Raw genomic sequence first — 19055 nt, forward strand, 5'->3', positions numbered from 1 at the left:
CGGCATGTTTCCGACTGGCCGCCAGCATTAACTTATTAGGTTATGATCCATAACCTGACAGATTATACCGGTCGCCGGCATCAGTCATAGTCTATCAGGTTATGATCTATAACCTAACAGATTACGCTAACTACCGAGCTCCGATCACCGGCGTCAGTCATAGTATGCTTAATAACTTTATAATTTATACTTTATAATCTGTCAATTTATGAGATTATGATCCATAACCAGCCAATTTATGATCCATAAACTGTTCATAACCTACCAAATTATTAAGTATCATCTACTACATTATGTTGTTTTTTCAAAAAAGATCACTAGATTAAAAACAACAATAATCAAATTAAAAAATTCAAACACAAAATAAATATTGAATAATAAACTAAATTTATAAATATATCAACTTCAAATCAAAGAAACATAATCACTGGAGAAAAACTAGACTAAAAAACTACAAGAAATCTTTACTAAACTAATGCATAACAGATGATACCCTCAACACCCCTCCTTGCATAATTCTTCATCTTTATTAGAATTGCCTTCATTTTCAAATACTTGAAAGTAGAGTACAACCAAGGATTGTTACCATTGCCTTTGCCGATTCTTATATGCTTATGACTCTGTGCAACCATACTTGCCAAAGTTCTAGAGAACTGGATATTGAATCATCAAAAAGGAAGAGATCTACATAATGCAAAACCAACTCATCAATAAATCCTACAAAATTAGTTGTATAATCATTAAAAGAAAACTTTTTATTTACTAGTGGTATTACTAAATACTAAAAATACATAAGGAGAAGCATAAGGTAAAGTAAAAAAGTATGACATATTACAAAATATGATCCTTGAACCCAAACTTGGTACAGAACACACGGACATAGAAGTTGCAGATCTCTATGTACATAAGTCTAACACATATGACACAACAAGACAAAAATCCAGTTACCACTTTGCTTACCAAATCAAAAACAGTTTGAAATAGAACAAAGATTGAAATACACATTGCAATATTAATCCCATAAAGTTGGTCCTATAAAAAATTCAGAAATTACATAGACCATCACTATTAGAACACTAAATTTTTTCTTTATACATTACCCTAGATCTATATATAAAGTCAGTTTCTCATTCTCGGGTCCCAGAGGTAGTAAATTCCAATTGCATTGTAAAGAACCTTTAAAAAAATAGACGCATTAGTGTTTTTGCAAAACATAGAAGGCAGAAATTTACTATTTTACCAAGAGTGACCAGATTTATTGCACTACAATAGCCGTTGTAAAGAGAAAATGATCCTCATAAAACAAGACCATAATTAATCAAAAACATTGACTTTGGATTACAAAGTATCTTGATTGCATTAGGCCAGCAAACAATTATCCTGTTGAGAAAAGATAATGTAGTTTCCTTGATGTATTAATACAACGTTCAATTTCACAACTCTGACGAAGAATACCAAATACAACCAAAAAAAAAAATCATGAACTTCCCATACAAAAATAAATATGTAGAGGTCATTTATAAACATTTACGTATTATAAAGAGATAATACAAACTAGATTAAATGAAGAAGCACTTAGATATAAACAGACAAGCTTAGTTACAAGAATAACGTAATCAATTTCTTAAATGTGTCAAATTTCAGCAATTCATGATGGAGATCGAACTTCATAAAATAAAAGCAGTGGCGATCATTGTTTGTGAATCATCAGTTTATATTTGTTATTAATACACACATACATATAAATGATAAAAATATCTCATATAAATGAGGGTAGAATTTTTTAAAAAGTTAGAAGTAGGAGGTTTGGTGATTATGGGTAAAACATGTAATTCTCAAGCAAGTATATACACATTATCACTCTATGTGCTATAACTATGTGTTGAAGGCCATTTGTCACTACTTTTGTTGGTTGCTATTGCATTTGATCACTTGGCATTGCAAGCTTTTCTATTTTCACACCCGTAAAGACAAAAACTAGTTAGTAGACGTTAAATAGTTCGATTACGATTGATTTGCATACCGGCCGACTAATTTTAATAAGACTTTGTCAAGTACTTTGCGTATCTTTTTATTAGGATATGATCCCACTATACTGATTAAAACCGCAAAAATTGCTACATGGTGTTGATTATCTGTGAAACCCCAGCTAGAATATCGTGTGTAAATTTCACAACCTAATTTTTTGAGGCCCGTTCTTTTCACTGCTCGAATCATAATTCAACCTTTTTGTTACAGTATTTTCACTCGTAAAAATTTAAATTTTAGTTTAAAATTTTTCACTCAAACTAGCGAAAAAAGCAAGATCATTGTTTGTTGAGTCAGGACTATTTTTCAGTTTAGTTATACTCTCCACAAATCATTCTGGCATACATTAATATATGATATATAATACATAGTAAAATATTTATATAATTAAAAAAGGATCTTAAAGATAAAGTCAACTAACAGAAAATAATGGATAACAGTAGTTTTCGGTTGATATAAATATAAACATCTAAAACTGAAAGAACAGAAAACAAACCCATGCTAGGTTGGCATTGTTCATTAATTCAGGTGCAAATTAACGGCCTACGTTCTTATTTAGCACGCCGATGGAACTGCCAAAGCAACGTCGGCATCGCAGCCCAGGCTAGGTTGGCATTGTTCATTTCATTTGGAAACAAACCCACTATTTTGGACGTACTCAAAAAGTATATATACACAATATTCATGCATGCATAGATCATTGGATCTAATTCTTATAAACCTATAAGCATTACATCCGATCATATGCCCTTGGATTTACTTCATCAATCTCTCCACAACCAACAAATTTAATTTTAGTGAAATAATCACAATATTAATCTTATTGCATTGATACGGATATTATGGCTATTTGTAGGTCCAAAAGTGCGCTTATTGGGTGTCTTATGATCGGCCTCCTGGTGTGCATGAACTTGATTGAACAGACAAATGCAAGAAACCTTGGTTATGGAATTTTTCCGCCTGTCACGCGCGGATGCAACCCAAGGCATGCACGGAGTTGTACTAAAATTCCAAGCAACCCTTACCGGAGAGGTTGCGAAACGGCAGAAAAATGTCGCCATCATTCCGCACCTGGGCGACCAAATGAAGATAACGATAAAGGTAAGGATAAAGATAAAAGTGGTCAATTAAAAGGAGAAGATGACGAAGGTAGTAATGGAAAGAGTAAACACGTCAAGACGCAGACTTTGAAGATCACCAAGAATGCCATCTCTGATACCGAAGTGATGCCCGGGAAAATGCACTAGCCTGCAGGCTTGAAAACCAAATAATGTGATAAGTAATAATTTGTTGATTTTTTTTTTACAGCAAATTGGGTGGGATTTTGATGGTAAAAGGTATATATAGTTCGATTACGATTGATTTGCATACCGGCCGACTAATTTTAATAAGACTTTGTCAAGTACTTTGCGTATCTTTTTATTAGGATATGATCCCACTATACTGATTAAAACCGCAAAAATTGCTACATGGTGTTGATTATCTGTGAAACCCCAGCTAGAATATCGTGTGTAAATTTCACAACCTAATTTTTTGAGGCCCGTTCTTTTCACTGCTCGAATCATAATTCAACCTTTTTGTTACAGTATTTTCACTCGTAAAAATTTAAATTTTAGTTTAAAATTTTTCACTCAAACTAGCGAAAAAAGCAAGATCATTGTTTGTTGAGTCAGGACTATTTTTCAGTTTAGTTATACTCTCCACAAATCATTCTGGCATACATTAATATATGATATATAATACATAGTAAAATATTTATATAATTAAAAAAGGATCTTAAAGATAAAGTCAACTAACAGAAAATAATGGATAAGAGTAGTTTTCGGTTAATATAAATATAAACATCTAAAACTGAAAGAACAGAAAACAAACCCATGCTAGGTTGGCATTGTTCATTAATTCAGGTGCAAATTAACGGCCTACGTTCTTATTTAGCACGCCGATGGAACTGCCAAAGCAACGTCGGCATCGCAGCCCAGGCTAGGTTGGCATTGTTCATTTCATTTGTAAACAAACCCACTATTTTGGACGTACTCAAAAAGTATATATACACAATATTCATGCATGCATAGATCATTGGATCTAATTCTTATAAACCTATAAGCATTACATCCGATCATATGCCCTTGGATTTACTTCATCAATCTCTCCACAACCAACAAATTTAATTTTAGTGAAATAATCACAATATTAATCTTATTGCATTGATACGGATATTATGGCTATTTGTAGGTCCAAAAGTGCGCTTATTGGGTGCCTTATGATCGGCCTCCTGGTGTGCATGAACTTGATTGAACAGACAAATGCAAGAAACCTTGGTTATGGAATTTTTCCGCCTGTCACGCGCGGATGCAGCCCAAGGCATGCACGGAGTTGTACTAAAATTCCAAGCAACCCTTATCGGAGAGGTTGCGAAACGGCAGAAAAATGTCGCCATCATTCCGCACCTGGGCGACCAAATGAAGATAACGATAAAGGTAAGGATAAAGATAAAAGTGGTCAATTAAAAGGAGAAGATGACGAAGGTAGTAATGGAAAGAGTAAACACGTTAAGACGCAGACTTTGAAGATCACCAAGAATGCCATCTTTGATACCGAAGTAATGCCCGGGAAAATGCACTAGCCAGGCTGGAAAACCGCAAAATGTGATAAGTAATAATTTGTTGAATTTTTTTTAAAGCAAATTGGGTGGGATTTTGATGGTAAAAGGTATAAGATTTTTTTTTTAAAGCAAAGTGGGTGGGATTGTATTATCAATCAATTCACTATCAATTTGAGATATGAAAATTGTTATCAATCCAATAAAATTGAGAAATTCAATTACATTTTACAAATGCTTAATTCTAATATTTATATAATTAGAGTAACCATGACCTAAGATGATTAATTTAGTTTTTGTTTGAGAAAACCAAGACCTTTTCGAAATTATTTTACGCAATACAAACAATATTCCCCTCTCATTTATTCATTGATAATTCGTTTTGTCTAAATAGGAGAATCTTCTCGATTTGAGTTTCCTAAGACAAGAAATACGGTTAATATACCAGAATCCCAAAGAGATAGGACAATCCATAAGATGCTATTGACTAATTGAAAGGATACATATTAAACAAATTTACGAGGATCATTATCCCATCGATTTTATCAACTTTACAATTTTTCCCCCTATATTGATGATATTTTAACTAGGTGTAACGTTTAAAAACATACATTATGTACTTTGATTTAATAATTAGAGTAAATGAAAGAAAAAAGATAAAGCATAAATGTATATAGTCAATAGTCAAGAGTATATTTGATCTTTTTGAATGAAAGTTCCTCAAATAGAGGAGAATATTATTAAAGAAAAAAAAAATACAAAACTCAGTCAAGAGATTTTTACGTAACTTCTATGACTAAGACTGGATTTGATAATAGATATTAATAGTTTAACACGAAAACATCAAAGCATATACATTTTACATTATACATTATACATATATATATAATTATATAAAAGCAAGCAGGAAAGTCGTCTAATAGCGAATAAATTCTGTGATAAATAGGGATATAGCATAATTGGTAGAGTAATTAGTAAATTATAGCATATTTTTAAAACTTTGTAGATTATAGCATTATTTAAACTCTTAAGTTTTAAACATTTTTAAAAACTCAAAAATACTCTTAAACCTTCATTTTTACCTCACTCATCCACTCTAAACATCTATTTTTTTAAAAATAATAAATTATAGCATATTTTTAAAACTTTGTAGATTATAGCATTATTTAAACTCTTAAGTTTTAAACATTTTTAAAAACTCAAAAATACTCTTAAACCTTCATTTTTACCTCACTCATCCACTCTAAACATCTATTTTTTTAAAAATAATAAATTATAGCATATTTTTTAAAATATGTAGATTACAGTCAAGTCCACCATGATCGAGACTAGCAACCGATGACCATTTTCCGGCGATAGTTTTCAGGCGATCTTTTTCCAGCGATCGTTTAACATTGTATTTACATGTAAATTCTGTATTTACCAATAAATATTGTATTAACTATTAAATATCATATTTATTAGAAAATTTAGAGTCCATTTTTCCAGCGACCATTTGACACTTTATTTACCGGTAATATTGTATTTACTAATAAATATCATGTTTACCTGAAAATCTGGCCATCGACACCAGCAATTGGTTAACACTATATATACCGGTAAATATCGTATTTACGAGTAAATATCATATTTAACTGAAAATTCAGCCACTGACTCCAGCGACCGTTTACACTGTATTTACCAGTAAATATCGTATTTACTAATAAATATTATATTTATCTAAAAATCTGGTCACCGACTCTAATGATCATTTAACAATGTATTTACTGGTAAATACCGTATTTACTAGTAAATCAAGTATTTATGAGTAAATATCATATTTATCTAAAAATTAAGACACCGACTCAGGCGACCGTTTCACACTATATTTACAGGTAAATACCGTAATTACTGCAACAGAAAATCTACATTAATCGAAATCGTATAAAATACATCAAATGAATAAACTTTAGTTCGTTCATCATTTTGTTTCTAAAAGACCAGAAATAGCTCTTCCACAAATACATGCTCATTTTTCCTAAGTCAAAAACTAAGAAAATATTCATAAAACGGCATACACATATTCTTTTCTAAATTGCTCCATATAAAGAAAAGGGGGAAATAAAAGAACCAAATAACATATATGGTCCCTGACCACAATATTTGAAATCCACACTGACAGATCTGTCAAGAAGTCGATCAGAACCCTAGGTGGTGCATCTAAAATCCATAGCCGCCGCACCTCTCACGATTGATTGGGAACAATGAATGAGGAACGTCGCCGACATCGGAACAAGAACGAGTTCTGCGAAGCTGTTGCACAGAGAGAAATGGAGCAAAGAGGGAAATTAGAATCGCAACGAGCAAAGTGCGATCTTCTTTCTACGGTTGAATCACAACGGAGAAGAAAAAAGAGGCAACGCAACAGTTGAATCAGCATCAGAAAGAAGGATCTTCGTCGCGATATTGAAGCAGGTGCATGAACGATGACGACGGCGGTAGAGAAAGCACACCGACGGTAGCACTTGGTGAAGATTGGTGGTGACTGTTGTGTGATAATTTTGCTCGCAAGTGCACGTGTCGCTAACAAGTAATAAAGTGTACAAGAGTACGGATATCGATCCCACGAGGATTGTGTTTAGCTTTCGTTAAATGCCAATATTGATTAGCTTCTAGGATTGTTTTTTTTTTATATATTTTTATAACAATAACAAGAATGTAATTATGGGATGTAATTCAATGGTGAAAATGAGCTAGGTCTGCTAACTTCCCCTCAATTGCAAGTCTGACTAAAATGTTACCTAGAATGCTGCAGCATTCACTACCCCTGTTAACAGAAACTCCGTTATTGCATAAAATTCTTCCGAATTAATTATGACTAAGGTTTCTTAAACTATTTTCAGCATATTCCTATGTGAATCCAGCTTCTAGAATGCAGATTTAAACTCAGGTTTCTTTAAGTTATGCAAGGTGAATAATATATTCCTATCCCATCCACTAATCAACAACTAAGCAAGGTTATTGAACAAGCATCACTCATGTTAGATCCGATTAAAACTAACCCTTCCAGTATTAATCTTAATCTTGTATCCTAAAATTGATGGCCAGTCAAGAATAGAAATAGGCATTAATACACATGAATGAACCGGAATAGCAAATTAATAACACCTCAGAAACACATTGTCAACCTTGCAATCTTAGTTCCATTAGCAAACCTAGCTAAAACAAATTAGTTCATAATGAGATTTACAGAATTCAAAGCTCCAGAATAAGCCATGGCTAAATTAGTAACTAAATACCAAAAGAGAATTAAGCTAACAGAAAGAAGAAAGAATTTCAGCTGGATTTGGGATTCCTCTTTGTCCAGCCTTGCTTCCTTCAACTTCCTGCCTTATTCCCTTCTCTCACGTCTCTATATTCTCTTTTCTGGAGATAGGTACTCTATGTTTTCTGGAGAGGGGTGCTCTATGTATTTCCTCTGTGTGTCCAGCCCCAGAATACCTCTTTTTCTATTTCCTCTCTCTCCTCTTTTTTTCCCCCTGGCGGCTGCCAACTTATCTTAAGAAAACATTCGCTTCTAGGGCAACACAAAGGCTGAGGTGTCACTGATGATGTGCACAGTGGACCCAAATGACACCTGTTCAGCCAGCTCACACGGATTACTTTTTGTCTGCTTTCTCCAACTAATGTGTTGTCAATCAGCTGCCAGCTATTCCCAGAATGTTGCCCAGAATGTTGCAGCATTTTAGCCCAGCAATTTCCTGCAAGGTACTCACACAACATTAGCCAATTTTTCACCTCATTTTACTTCCAAATTACCAACTTTCACTCCAAGAGGTGCAGCAATATGGAATTAGGCCAAAGTAAGTGCAACTCTACAAATCTAACTTAAAACATACAATAAACAAGAACAATCACTCATGGACACGCAATTTTAGGCTATAAAACCAGTGGATAACTCTAATTTCTTAGAGTTATCACACCCCCAAACTCAGAATGTTGCTTGTCCTCGAGCAAAACAAAAGTGACAACAAGATAAGAAGAATGAACTAAAACAGAAAAAAAAAGCTAATGCATACTTTGTGGATAATTTCTCAAGAGATTTTTATGTCCTTAAAATACAGGTTAGAATTGCAGCCTAAAGGAAAACATGATTTCCAGCCTAGTGTTGATCGCAAATCACGAGATTGCTCCTTCTCTGCTAGGACCTTTCTTGTGTGTGTGTGAACAACCAAGTGCCAAATCATCGATGTCAAACTAGTTGGGACCATGCGCATGTGTTTTACATCAAGCTCTTCTTAATACAAGTTCAAACCCCATAAGCTTGCTTTTCAAAACTCTCTCCACTAATGTAAATCAACACATCACCAAGGGTCAATAGGTCTTCATTAGGTTTTTACTGTTAGGCTAGGATGAAGGTAGGATGGGAGATAATATTTTGGCTCAACTCTCATTCAAGCACCTTGCACTCTAGAACTTTGCAGACACAAATAACATTCCTATGAAACTCCCCCAAACTCAAGTCTTACTTTCCCTTGCCCACTAGATTGGCTTTTATTTCTAAATGCCCTTTTATTATACCCCTCGCTTTCCTTTTTTTTTTTTAACTACCAAGAATTGCCAACTTACCTTTTTACGTGAATGCCAACATTGGTGATGAAGTCACCCGGTTACTCAACAAGTTACAAGTCAAGGCACTTTTCTCTTCTTCTTTTTTGCTTGCTCTTGCCTTAGTCTACCGTTTGACGCAAAAGTGAACATGGGGCTCATGCTCACTCCTGGTTACTAAGTATTCCAAAGCAGCGGAGCAAAATTTTTTTTTTTTTTTTTTTGAACAGTTTTTTTTTTTTTTTTTTTTTTTTTTTTTAAACAGCAACACAACTAGACATTAAGAGCTCAAGCTCTCCCTGCCCCCAAACTCAAAATGAGCATTGTCCTCAATGATGCAAGAAGAGCAAGAAAAGAGCAACAAAACTTCAATCAACCACCACCTTACCTCCCACACGAACATTTTACATTAATCCCAAAATGTTGTTATGCATAGGGACAATGGGTAGAAGGTGGGAATGTTGCTGCAACAGCTAGGCCAAAGATAAGGGTTACAAGGAAAAGGGGATATATAAGTTCAATGGGGAATGCTAGGGATATGTTGAATTAAGGTCAGCTACAAAGCTCAAACGGTCCAAAGATAGCCTAAATCATTTCCTTGGTAAAGTGTTAATTTGAGATTTCGCCTTAAGAGTACATCAAGCAAGTTCTAGAGCTTATAAATGGTTTATTTGAAAATGAAGCACATGCACAAGATCTTACCCTAAGTAAGCACCGAATCAATAACACAAGGTAGCGTGAATAATGGGAAGAAAAATCACAAGCCAAGATAAAAGCAATCAAAAGAATCAAAAAAATCAACACAAGGTGATATCAAGTTTTTCTAAAGGCTGCACCTAACCTTATCAATATTCATCATAAGTTCAAGAGAATTCACCACTAAAAGACACCAAACATCAAGAAAACACAAGACACTTTTTTTTTTCTTCAAAAGAAACAAAGACAAACAAAGACAAACAAGTGTTTCCCCCAAACTCATTAAGCATAAAATCCTCAATATGTAAGCAATCAAGAGCATAAAGAAAAGTTTCAAGGAAACTCCCCTCGTTGGTGATTGGGCATGATGGCACGTTAGCTCCCTTGAAGTGTAAATCCTCCTAGTCCCTTCCATTGCTCCAAGGCTTGACCCTACAAGAGAAAAACACCAAAGTAAAGTAAAAAGTTCCTAGAAAATTCAAAATTAACACACAAAAGACTCAAATAACCACAAGAAAAAGATTAGAGAAATTGGGTTGCCTCCTAGCCGGACGTTTGGAGAAGAGCTCATCAAAGAGCGGCTTCCACCCATAGTAAGTGTCATAAAACACTACAAATGGGTCTTGGTTGTGGATGCCCTCAAGCTTGGCAAGATGTGGAAATATGTGGTACGTAAGTTCAACTTGGCTTGATTTCGGAGCATGTACATGATGGACACCAAGAGACGATGTTAATGCTCACGGAGGAGTTGGCGGCCACATTGGATCTTCGTACATATACTCTTGCATGACCGGTGGCACATTAATGGCTGATTTTTCATTTTGTTGTTCTGCCTTGCATTACTGCAGCATTACTGTAGCATCCTGTTCCGCAGCAAAAATTTTCAGCTTTAAGTCTCCCACTTCATCTTCGTTGCTCTCTTCTTCGCGGATCAAAGGGGGCTCTTGTTGTTGTTTAGGCTCATCCATAGGCATGTCAAATTCTTTCCCACTCCTCAAAGTGGTTGCTTCACCATGGTCCTTGCCTTCTTTCCTAGGATTCTCCATGTCATTTAGAAATGAACCTTGAGGACGATTGTTTAATACATTAACTATTTGTCCTACTTGATTCTCCAAACTCCTCAACAAAGTTTCTTGGCTTTGAAGGATGGCATCATTCGTAGCTATAGCATCCCTCAACAAGCTCTCAATGGAACTTGAGTTTTCATGAGGGTAGGTGTCAAAACTTGGCTCCACATTGTTTGTAATTGTCCTCCCAACCATGGTTGGTCATTGAGCAATCCCAATTCCACTTGTCATACTCCGCCATGTCTTCCAACATCCAATAGGCCTCATCCATAAATAGTTGGTAGAAAGTGGTGGTACCATCTCCCCTTTCCACCCAATTTCTTGTCGTGGCACATAACCCATTGAGAAAGACTTCAAGTTGACACTCTTTGGAGAAACCATCAGATGAGAACCTCATTAACAAAGCCTTGTATCTCCACCATGTGCTATGTAAAGGTTCCAAGTCATGTTGAACAAAATTCAAGAGGACTTGCTGATGTGACATCTCAAGTACCTCGCAAGAAAAACAAAGCTCAAAAACAAAAGTAAGAACAAAAGAAACTAAAAGCAAAAAAGAGTAAGAAAGTAACCAAATAATTCATAGAGCTAAATGATATCAATATCAACTAATACTAAACGCCAATCCCCGGCAACGGCGCCAAAAACTTGTTGCGTGATAATTATGCTCGCAAGTGCACGTGTCGCTAACAAGTAATAAAGTGTACAAGAGTACGAATATCGATCCCACGAGGATTGTGTTTAGCTTTCTTTAAATACCAATATTGATTAGCTTCTAGGATTGTTTTTTTTTTTATATATTTGTATAACAATAACAACAATGTAATTATGGGATGTAATTCAATGGTGAAAATGAGCTAGGTCTGCTAACTTCCCCTCAATTGCAAGTCTGACTAAAATGTTACCTAGAATGCTGCAGCATTCACTACCCCTGTTAACAGAAACTCCGTTCTTGCATAAAATTCTTCCGAATTAATTATGACTAAGGTTCCTTAAACTATTTTCAGTATATTCCTATGTGAATCCAGCTTCTAGAATGCAGATTTAAACTCAGGTTTCTTTAAGTTATGCAAGGTGAATAATATATTCCTATATCATCCACTAATCAACAACTAAGCAAGGTTATTGAACAAGCATCACTCATGTTAGATCCGATTAAAACTAACCCTTCCAGTATTAATCTTAATCTTGTATCCTAAAATTGATGGCCAGTCAAGAATAGAAATAGGCATTAATACACATGAATGAACCGGAATAGCAAATTAATAACACCTCAGAAACACATTGTCAACCTTGCAATCTTAGTTCCATTAGCAAACCTAGCTAAAACAAATTAGTTCATAATGAGATTAATAGAATTCAAAGCTCCAGAATAAGCCATGGCTAAATTAGTAACTAAATACCAAAAGAGAATTAAGCTAACAGAAAGAAGAAAGAATTTCAGCTGGATTTGGGATTCCTCTTTGTCCAGCCTTGCTTCCTTCAACCTCCTGCCTTCTTCCCTTCTCTCGCGTCTCTATATTCTCTTTTCTGGAGATAGGTACTCTATGTTTTCTGGATAGGGGTGCTCTCTGTATTTCCTCTGTGTGTCCAGCCCCAGAATATCTCTTTTTCTATTTCTTCTCTCTCCTCTTTCTTTCCCCCTGGCGGCTGCCAACTTATCTTAAGAAAACATTCCCTTCTAGGGCAACACAAAGGCTGAGGTGTCACTGATGATGTGCACAGTGGACTCAAATGACACCTGTTCAGCCAGCTCACACGGATTACTTTTTGTCTGCTTTCTCCAACTAATGTGTTGTCAATTAGCTGCCAGCTATTCCCAGAATGTTGCCCAGAATGCTGCAGCATTTTAGCCCAGCAATTTCCTGCAAGGTACTCACACAGCATTAGCCAATTTTTCACCTCATTTTACTTCCAAATTACCAACTTTCACTCCAAGACGTGTAGCAATATGGAATTAGGCCAAAGTAAGTGCAACTCTACAAATCTAACTTAAAACATACAATAAACAAGAACAATCACTCATGGACACGCAATTTTAGGCTATAAAACCAGTGGATAACTCTAATTTCTTAGAGTTATCAGTGGCATTGTGCAGCTTTCACCGGCAACGCGAGAAGAGAGAGAGCAGCGAGAACAAGAGAGATCGCCATAAGAGAGATGGAGAGTGCTCAAAGGAGAGAGATAAGTGGGTGGGAAACAGAGAGAGATAGAGAGAGAAAGCTAATAATATGCTATAATTTTTTATCATTTAAAAAATATGTTATTCACTTTAAATATAGGTATAAAATATGCTATATGGTGCATTTTCCCATAAATTCTTCATCCCATGAATCTTAAAAGACATGCATGTTTTAACCTTTTGGAACCACGTCCATTTGCATAGTTTTTCTTATCATTGAATTTTGTAATCTAAAGGTTTTAGTTAATTAGGACTTAAAAGTCTCACAGCAGGAACTAGATTCTAGAATGAGTTCTTCGATTAATGCCGGCTAGTTTTGATATAAGATTGGTGCAACCATTCCTCCTAAAAGTTACAATTAATGGGAGAGGCACAATGAAATTCTTTAAACGCTACTCAGGACTAGACTTGGGAATCCACCCCAAGCATTACATGTTTAGACCCTTACTTCGAGAAGTCCCTTACGAATCTATGGGCACATTCTAGGCACTTCGTCAAGGCCCAGACCACATAGGTCGCCTCCTAAGTTCGAGTATGCTCCTGTATCGTTCTCCCCTCCTTAGAAAAATGCCCCTTTCAGAGCGCACCCATGGAGACTTGAACATAGGACCTCCTGCTTTGATACCAACTGATATAGGATTAATGCAATCATTCCTCCCAAACGTTGCAACTGATGGGAGATATACAATCAAATCCTTTAAACATCACCTAGGACTAGACTCCAAGATCCACCCACAACACTACTCGGTTGGGCCCGTACTTTAAGAAGTTCTTTACAAATTTGTAAGCGCACTCAACAGACAAGCCCAATCAATTTTTTGAAGTTCAGAGCACATAAGCCGCTGCTCAAGTTCAAGTATGCTCCTCAAGTTCTTTCACGTGTATGTACAATATGTCACTTTGCTACAAACATAACCATATAAATGCATGTGGTGTTCGGAATGAGAAAATGCAAATGACATGTCGGTTTTTTTGTTTTTTGGCTGAAAAGTAAGTGACATGTCGTTGGAAGCGGTTAATAAAGTGTCTTTTTTGTTAAATCATGGCGTGGTAACAGTCAACAGTCCTATATAATTTTATAATGTGTGCATATTATAATCTTTCTTTAGCTATAATAGAATATTAAAGTAACCAAACATATATAATTGGACCGACGTTTTCCACAAGTTCTATAATATAGATAGTATCAAAATAATGATCAAAATATCTTAGAGGAAACCACCCAGAATCATTTTTTGGACTTTTCAAACGTGCCGTGTTTGGAATGGGAAGTAATGAATAATCATACTACAATAATATGACCTTTATATATATAATCTCTTCAATCAGGACAGAAGACAACGTTATAGTCAGTCCAACCAGAGCATGTAAAAAGGTTAGTTTGATCATCTTTCGGATAACTATAAGCATTAGGACATCTATTCTTGAAAAACCTAGAGTAGTTGGTGGGTCCACAGTTGCTGGAATTGCAACAATACTGATCGGTCTTAAAAACCGTACAAGGGTTATTGCACCCATCGGATGCCCTCAACTGAGACGGACACTGCCCGTTGATGTCGGCGGTGCACCGGATCCCACGGCTGCACTCACTGGAGGTGGGGCTGAACTCCATTGGAACATTGAACCCGTCGACGAGCGAGATGTCGAAGAAGTTCAAGTTGCTGAATCCGTTCAGCGTGTACTCCGCGAGGGTGTTGGGAGCCTGGCCGTAGCCTTGGCACTCCAGGACCCCGCTGCAGTCGCCCGTCTGGCATCTGAATATCCCGCTGTCGTCGAAGCTGCAGTTGGTTCGGGCCCATATGCGGGCCGATGTCGTGCCTGGCGCCACGTCTATGATCCACCTCTCGCCGTGATTAAGCTTCCTCCCACCACCGGGGATTGCAGCGGCCCACACCGTGTAGCGGCAGTTATTAAGGATTTTGAAAAGGAAGCCACTATCACCGCTGGGATTGCTGGGAGGACTTCTGGCCACGTCTTCGCTTGAGCTTGAAGGGCAAAAAACGACACTGTAGTCAATCCCAGTTGGGCAAATACTTTTTCCATCATCATCGGAAGGATACGTAGACGCGTACGGACATAGATCCTTGAAAAATTTGGAATAACTTGTCGCCTCACAGATATTCCCCGAAGTGCAGCAAAACTGGTTGTTGTTAAACACTGTGCAGGGGTTGTTGCACCCGCCGGGATCTCTCAACTCCGTCGGACACGCTCCGTTTACGTCCCCCGTGCATTTGCTCTCTTGACTAGTGCAGGACCCAGTTAAATTACTGAATCCTATAGGAATGTTGAACCCCTCGACTACCGAGACGCCGACAATATCATTGTCGTTTGATTGATCTAGCGCATACTCAGCGATGGTGTTGGGGGCTCTGCCATTAGATCTGCATTCGAGACGCCCGTCGCAGTCACCGCTCTCGCATTTTCCGCGCCCATCGCGGACGAAAGCACAGTTGGCTCGGCCCCAAATGCGGCCTCTACCGTTAACATTGGTGAGAGTCCATGTTTGGCCCTGGTTTAACTGCCTTCCCCCGCCGGGGTTGGCGGCGGCCCAGCCCGTGTAGGAGCAGGTGTTGAGGATCTTTATTTGGATTGCATTGGAGGAGGCAAAAGAGAGAGTCAAAATTAAAAGGATGGTGAAGATGCCGGTGAGATTTCGGAATAAGCCCATTGATATTGTAGGCGTGATTTTTCTTTTTCCTTTCTCGCAACAATTTTAATCAACTTATTATTTCTATATAGGAAAACCATTGGGCTAATTATTGTGGCTATAGTAATTGTGCGTGTCGAACTTGCTGGTTAAAATATGTGCGGTTGTTGACTTGAGAAGTCAAGATGTAGATGAACTTAATTTCCAACTTCCGGGGCACACACGGTTTCTAGCACATTTTTTGCCGTGCCATTTATAGTCTAAAGAATTGCCATATTCAAGCTGCAGGAAAAGTCATATTCTATCTAGCCCCCTTTTTTTTTTTTTAAGGATATATTCGCTTTCTTTTTCGTTAATGAATGTTGATGCTGGACTTCGTCCTCCTATCTTAGCCCGCCACGTGTCCAACATCCTACAATCATGTGATCATGGCAATATGGAAACTATACCCATTACAGAAGTGGAGGGTCCCACTCCCACCGTATGAGGAAAGTTGAGAATAAATAACTCAAGTAGTGTCACTACAACAACAAAAAAGTTTATTTATGACGATTAAATATCATCACAAAAGAGTATGTTGTCATCAATAATATTATATTTACGATAACATATCGTCGTAAATTAGTCGCCGCAAAAAAGTAAATGCAAATAATATATTTACGACGATAAAATTTTAAAATATCATCGCTAATATATTAGCGACGACTGTCGTCACAAATGTTCTATCGAATATATCGTTGATGATGACGTGTTCAGTTATATTTATGACGATATATGTCGTCGTGAAAGGGTTAGATGTCATCGCTAGTGATTTAGACTATTTGCGACGACTTTTTTTAGATTTGTTGTTGCAAAAAATATTTTTCTTTTTTTTCCTAATTTTCTAATAATATTAATTATAAATATATAAATTAGAAGAAAATTTAATAATAAAATAAATCAATAAAATTGATATTTGCTAATAAAATATTAATATAAAAAAGTCAACACAATTTCTTACATAGTAGAAGTACTGGGTTTGTCCTGCCCCTACAATGAATTTATTACATCAGATAATTAATCGTATACTTCGCTTCTACAAATTTATAAAGGGCTTGTTCATTTCACCGATTCGAGTTTAAAATTCAAGTTTTGCTACAGTAAAAAGCTCTCAGAAACAATCACATCTAACTTTTTTTTTACAGTAAAAAGCTTTTAAATAAAGTCACATCTCAACTCGAATTAAAAACTCAAATCAACGAACTAAACAGGCCCAAAGATTCTCATAACTTATAGATTTGAAGCGGTGAAGAAGGAACACTTTGAACATAGACCAACGCAAAACATTAACTCATAGCAAACAACCTTGTCAGTGTCGTTACAAGTATTAGAGAATGAAGCGGTAGACACATTTTGCATGGCCCTTTCCATTGTCTTCATGTGAAACACCTAAAAAGCCATGAGAGGAAGAGAATGTAAGTGGAAAATTCTACACTAGAAACTTCAGTTTGCTAACACTTTTTTTCCCAGTTCTACGGGTAAAGATGTCATGGCATGGGGAAAAATGTAAAAGTTTTGTTAAGCAACAATCACGAAATAAGTATCAAAGCACTTACTTGAAATTCTGGCAACTTCAGAGTACTCCTTTTTGGTAGTGGCAATGAAGGGGCTTTAAAAATCTTAAGACAAAAAATAGTAAGGAGGCAAAACATGACGAGAAAATTTTACAAATTCAAATGGAGTTTTAAGTACAGGCTTCTCTGTTTAATGGTCTTGCTTTGAATCTACGAACAGCTGTCGTCACTTGCTCCTATTCTGTAACACTCCTAGGCCTGATATTGATTAAATGACTTCGACGGCGGCGGACTTTGACGGCTAGATTTTGGGATTTTTTAGATGAAAAAACAAATAAAACTTATAATATTGTTGATTTTGAAGAGAATACAAGGAGATTTTGAGAGTTTGGGGTAAGAAAACCGGTGAGAGGCCAAGAAAGAGAAAGAAGTCGATTGGAAAAAATGGAGGAGGTTCTGCTTGTGGGCAAATAAGAGAGTTTTTTACAATGACAGAATAGAATATTTGCAACGACACTTACATTTTTTGTGACAACACTTACATTATTTGTGACGACACATGTTGTCACAAATATAACTAAATTAATTAGGGTTTAGAAGGAAGGTTCTAGAATTATTATTGCGACGACACCTATAATGTCGTCGCAAATAATTTTTAGGTTCCCGCCCAATTTCCCCACCTTTTATTTTACTGAAAGAATACAAAATCACTTATTGCGACGACACACATTAATGTCGTCGCAAAAAATTTTATCACCTGCCAAAATAATCCTTTTTGCTCGGGGGAAAATAAATAAATTAAATTTTATTTGTGACGACATGTGTTGTCGTAAATAGTTAATTATGTAGTCACAAATAATGTTATTTTGGCACTAAAAGTTCGCGCCACAATAGCTGCCGCCAAGTAAATATTTGCGACGACGTGTGAGTTTTTTAAAGATGACAATATTTTTCAGTTTTATGAAAATTTTTGCGATAACCTTTCGCCGCAAATATTTATTTATTTACGACGACAATTGTTGTCGTAAATATTTTCATCGTAAATAGCCCAAATTGTAGTAGTGTGTGCTTAGCCCTATAACTGTAGTGTTGGACTTTCGGGCGGCGGGCATGCCCGATGCCCGAAAATTTTTGGGCACGGCGGGCAGGCCCCTCTCGCCGCCCGAAAATGATTTTCTTCAGGCACGGGCTCGGGTAGCTCGAAAATGGTAAGCCCCCTGACAGCCCGCCGCCGTGGAGAAGCCTTCCCCCGCCGTTCGTTGGATTTTTTTTGAATTTTTCGGCAAATACCCGAAGCTGCCCGAATTTTTGCACGAATTACCCGAATTTTTTGTGACCGTTGCCCGAATTTTGGTGACCGTTGCCCGAATTTTGACCCGTGCCCGAAAAATGCCCAATTTTTTTTTACCGTTAGCCCGAAAATGCCTGAATTTTGAAAAAAAAACGGTCTTTTGCCCGAACCCGAACCCGAATTTTGCCCGAATTTTTGAACCAAACGGTCGGATTTTTATCCGGTGCCCGAACTGCCCGAATTTTGCCCGACCTGCCCGAAAATTTTGTAGCCGTTGGACCCGAATTTTTGGGGGAAAAATTTTTTTTTTTCAACCCAAAAATTTTTCTATAAATACCCCCCTCCCCCCAACCATTTTCCTCACCCCAAAACTCTCATTCTCTCTCAATTTCTCTTAATCTCTCTCAA

General features: G+C 36.6%; 1 protein-coding gene across 1 annotated transcript; it reads right to left on the minus strand.

Moving 5' to 3' along the window:
* Nucleotides 1-14322: 14322 nt before the first annotated feature.
* Nucleotides 14323-16072, minus strand: LOC112094677. The gene has a single exon (XM_024176172.1). It carries the CDS (start codon nt 15822-15824, stop codon nt 14478-14480), a length of 1347 nt encoding a protein of 448 aa, XP_024031940.1. The 5' UTR covers nt 15825-16072; the 3' UTR covers nt 14323-14477.
* Between the last annotated feature and the right edge of the window lie 2983 nt (nt 16073-19055).

The sequence above is a fragment of the Morus notabilis genome, unplaced genomic scaffold (genome assembly GCF_000414095.1).
Source record: "Morus notabilis unplaced genomic scaffold, ASM41409v2 Scaffold912, whole genome shotgun sequence".
NCBI lineage: Eukaryota > Viridiplantae > Streptophyta > Magnoliopsida > Rosales > Moraceae > Morus > Morus notabilis.